Raw genomic sequence first — 2,643 nt, 5'->3', positions numbered from 1 at the left:
CAGGGACAGGGGAGCCTGGTGGGCTGCCATCTATGGGGTCGCACAGAGTCGGACACAACTGAAGCGACTTAGCAGCAGCATGTGGGATCTTAGTTCCCCAGCCAGGGAATGAACCCACATCCCCTGCTCCCCTGCAGTGGAAGCATGGAGTCTTAACCACTGGACCGCCAGGGAAGTCCCACAACAATTCTTGAATTAGATCCAGCTTGTCCATTTCTTATAAGTTTCTAACCTAGTATGTTTTAGGGCCTCCCGCGACCTTAGTTGACACATATTCAAGAAAAATAATTTGTTTCAGTGGTAGCGTAAACAAACATCATTAGAAAGAAATTTACTGGAGACATGAATGCAATCTAATGTGATTTTTAAATTATTTCTGCCATTAATTCCCTCCATTAGTGTGAATTATTGAGTTGGTTTTATAGTTAAGTACCTTGTGAGTCATACTTAAGGGTTTTTAAGAGAGACTGTGAAGTTTTTTCTGGCTTACATTCAATTATGTTTTCATCATAGAGTTGCTATTACATGAAAAGGAGCCAGGGAACACTTTTATACTTTTTCCCTGCTGTTTTAAAAATAATTAGATTGTTGATTTGTATTTCTAGCATTGGTTTTTGAACCTTTGTGCTCATTCTTTCTAGTCCATTTAAAAATCACTGGAGAGTTTAAGATGACAGCTGATGAAAATTGGACTCTATTAAGGTCTTTCAGTCTTCTAAAGGAGGAAGGCCAAACTTTGGCTGTAGTTGCTTGTCATTTTAAGGATGTCTTCAAAATGTACAGGGGCTAAAGTTATCCCGCAGGCAGTAGTTTTGAGTTTAAGATAGCTGTATTTAAGTTTGGGGGAGAATAATGGAAAAACAAAAAATGAATCCCCTTTGAGTGGTGGTTCTCACACTGTTCATTTTTAGGGCAGTTCCTAGAGCTGTACCTCTTACCTGGTCTCTTTCCTACTCTGTATCTTTGTATTATTTCATATAATACTTGAAAAACAAGTCATGTAGCATTAAAAGCAAAGTACTACTGAACAAAATGATAAATGTCTTCTTAACCCTTGCTCTTCTAATTACAGGAACCTTTAAGCTTACAATAGAATTCACTGAGGAATATCCAAATAAGCCACCAACGGTTAGATTTGTCTCTAAGATGTTCCATCCAAATGGCAAGTATCACTTTTTAATAGAGTATTCTAAACTGCTGTACTGTTTATTCCACATTTCCTATTTATTTGTCTGTAGTACATGAGTATTTGTGTAGGAATCTTGCTGTTTTCTGAAAGCTGGTCTTGCTTATGGTGGCCTATTGCTGTCTTGGTTTAGGTCCTAGAATGAAGCTGGGAAGGGACACTGCATTTGTTTGGAATCTGAGAGCCTTCTGGTTTTGATGATTTTATCATTTACTTAATAAACAAAAATAAAGGTGTCCTTGAGGTTTCCTTTTAATGTAAGGCCAGATTTGGGTAGTTTTGTGTTGTAATTATATTCACTAGCATTTAAAACAACCGTTCTCAGCTTTGGTTGCATATCAGAATTAGCATGGAACATTTAAAAGCTATGGATGCCCTGGCCTCACTCCAGACCTGCTGAATATCAGATTCTGGTTGAGGTTCAGGTATACAGTGTATTAGAAAAGTACCACAGGTGAGTCTAACCTAGTACTTCACTTTCTTCCCTTCCTAGTAGCAAGCCTAGAACAACTTGCCTTTTATTCAGGTTAATATTTCCAGGGCATCAGATATTTTTATCTTCATGCCAAAACGAAACTTTGTGAACTCTGAGCTATCTTTTGTTATTTCAGAGAAGAGGTAGTGTTTAGAAATTTGGTGGAATGAATTTCCCATACATCTGTGGATGACTAGGAACCCTGTTTAAAAAATATGTGTGGTTTCCTGGATAACAGGACAGTCTTTTCAGAATAACAAGCACTAAGTATCTTCCAGTTTTACACAAATTATATTTGACATTCTCTGATCATCCCAGTTGTTTCACTAGTAGTGATTATGACACTTCTTTTAGGAATATAATTGAGAAGCAGCTTAGGAATCTTTTTAAACTTCCAAAGCAAAGTATTCTTGACTCTATTTGTCTTGACTATGATGTTAAAACCTTAATGGTTTTATTATGTTTAACATAACCTACTTCTATGCTTTTAGTCTATGCAGATGGTAGCATATGTCTGGACATACTTCAGAACCGTTGGAGTCCAACCTATGATGTGTCTTCCATTTTAACATCCATACAGGTGAATTTTCCTTAATGTGACTATCCTTTGATACATTTATATTAGCAATTGTTTTTTGAAAGTCATAAGTAAAAAGTAGGTCATTAAGACCTAAGCCACCAGAAAACATATTTGCCTAGCTATAGCAGACTAATGTAACTGAAGATTATTATGCTGAGAGCAAATTTAGCTGTTACCTAGGATAATTCAAGTGATTATATCTAGGCTTGTTACAAATTGTCTCTATAGTCTCTACTGGATGAACCCAGTAGAGGAACTGAGGAACTGACTTGTTACAAATTGTCTCTATAGTCTCTACTGGATGAACCCAATCCCAATAGTCCAGCAAATAGCCAGGCTGCTCAGCTGTACCAGGAGAACAAGCGGGAGTATGAAAAACGTGTTTCTGCGATAGTAGAACAG

At 37.2% G+C, this 2,643-nt stretch overlaps 1 protein-coding gene across 1 annotated transcript in view; it reads left to right on the top strand.

The window, feature by feature from the left end:
- The window catches only part of LOC104987991 (ubiquitin-conjugating enzyme E2 A), a gene marked incomplete at its 3' end in the record, with an annotated part of 12,111 nt that extends 9,468 nt beyond the window's left edge, over positions 1-2,643 (top strand). Inside the window, exons 4-6 of the mRNA XM_010839132.1 lie at positions 1,073-1,162; positions 2,153-2,241; positions 2,533-2,643. Of these exons, the coding sequence (XP_010837434.1) occupies positions 1,073-1,162; positions 2,153-2,241; positions 2,533-2,643 (290 nt within the window). The remainder of the gene's footprint in view (positions 1-1,072; positions 1,163-2,152; positions 2,242-2,532) is intronic.

Source organism: Bison bison, unplaced genomic scaffold (genome assembly GCF_000754665.1).
Source record: "Bison bison bison isolate TAMUID 2011002044 unplaced genomic scaffold, Bison_UMD1.0 scf7180017846278, whole genome shotgun sequence".
Classification (NCBI taxonomy): domain Eukaryota; kingdom Metazoa; phylum Chordata; class Mammalia; order Artiodactyla; family Bovidae; genus Bison; species Bison bison.
The sequence above is the reverse complement of the archived record's forward strand: the minus strand, read 5'-3'. Positions and strand labels throughout refer to the sequence as shown.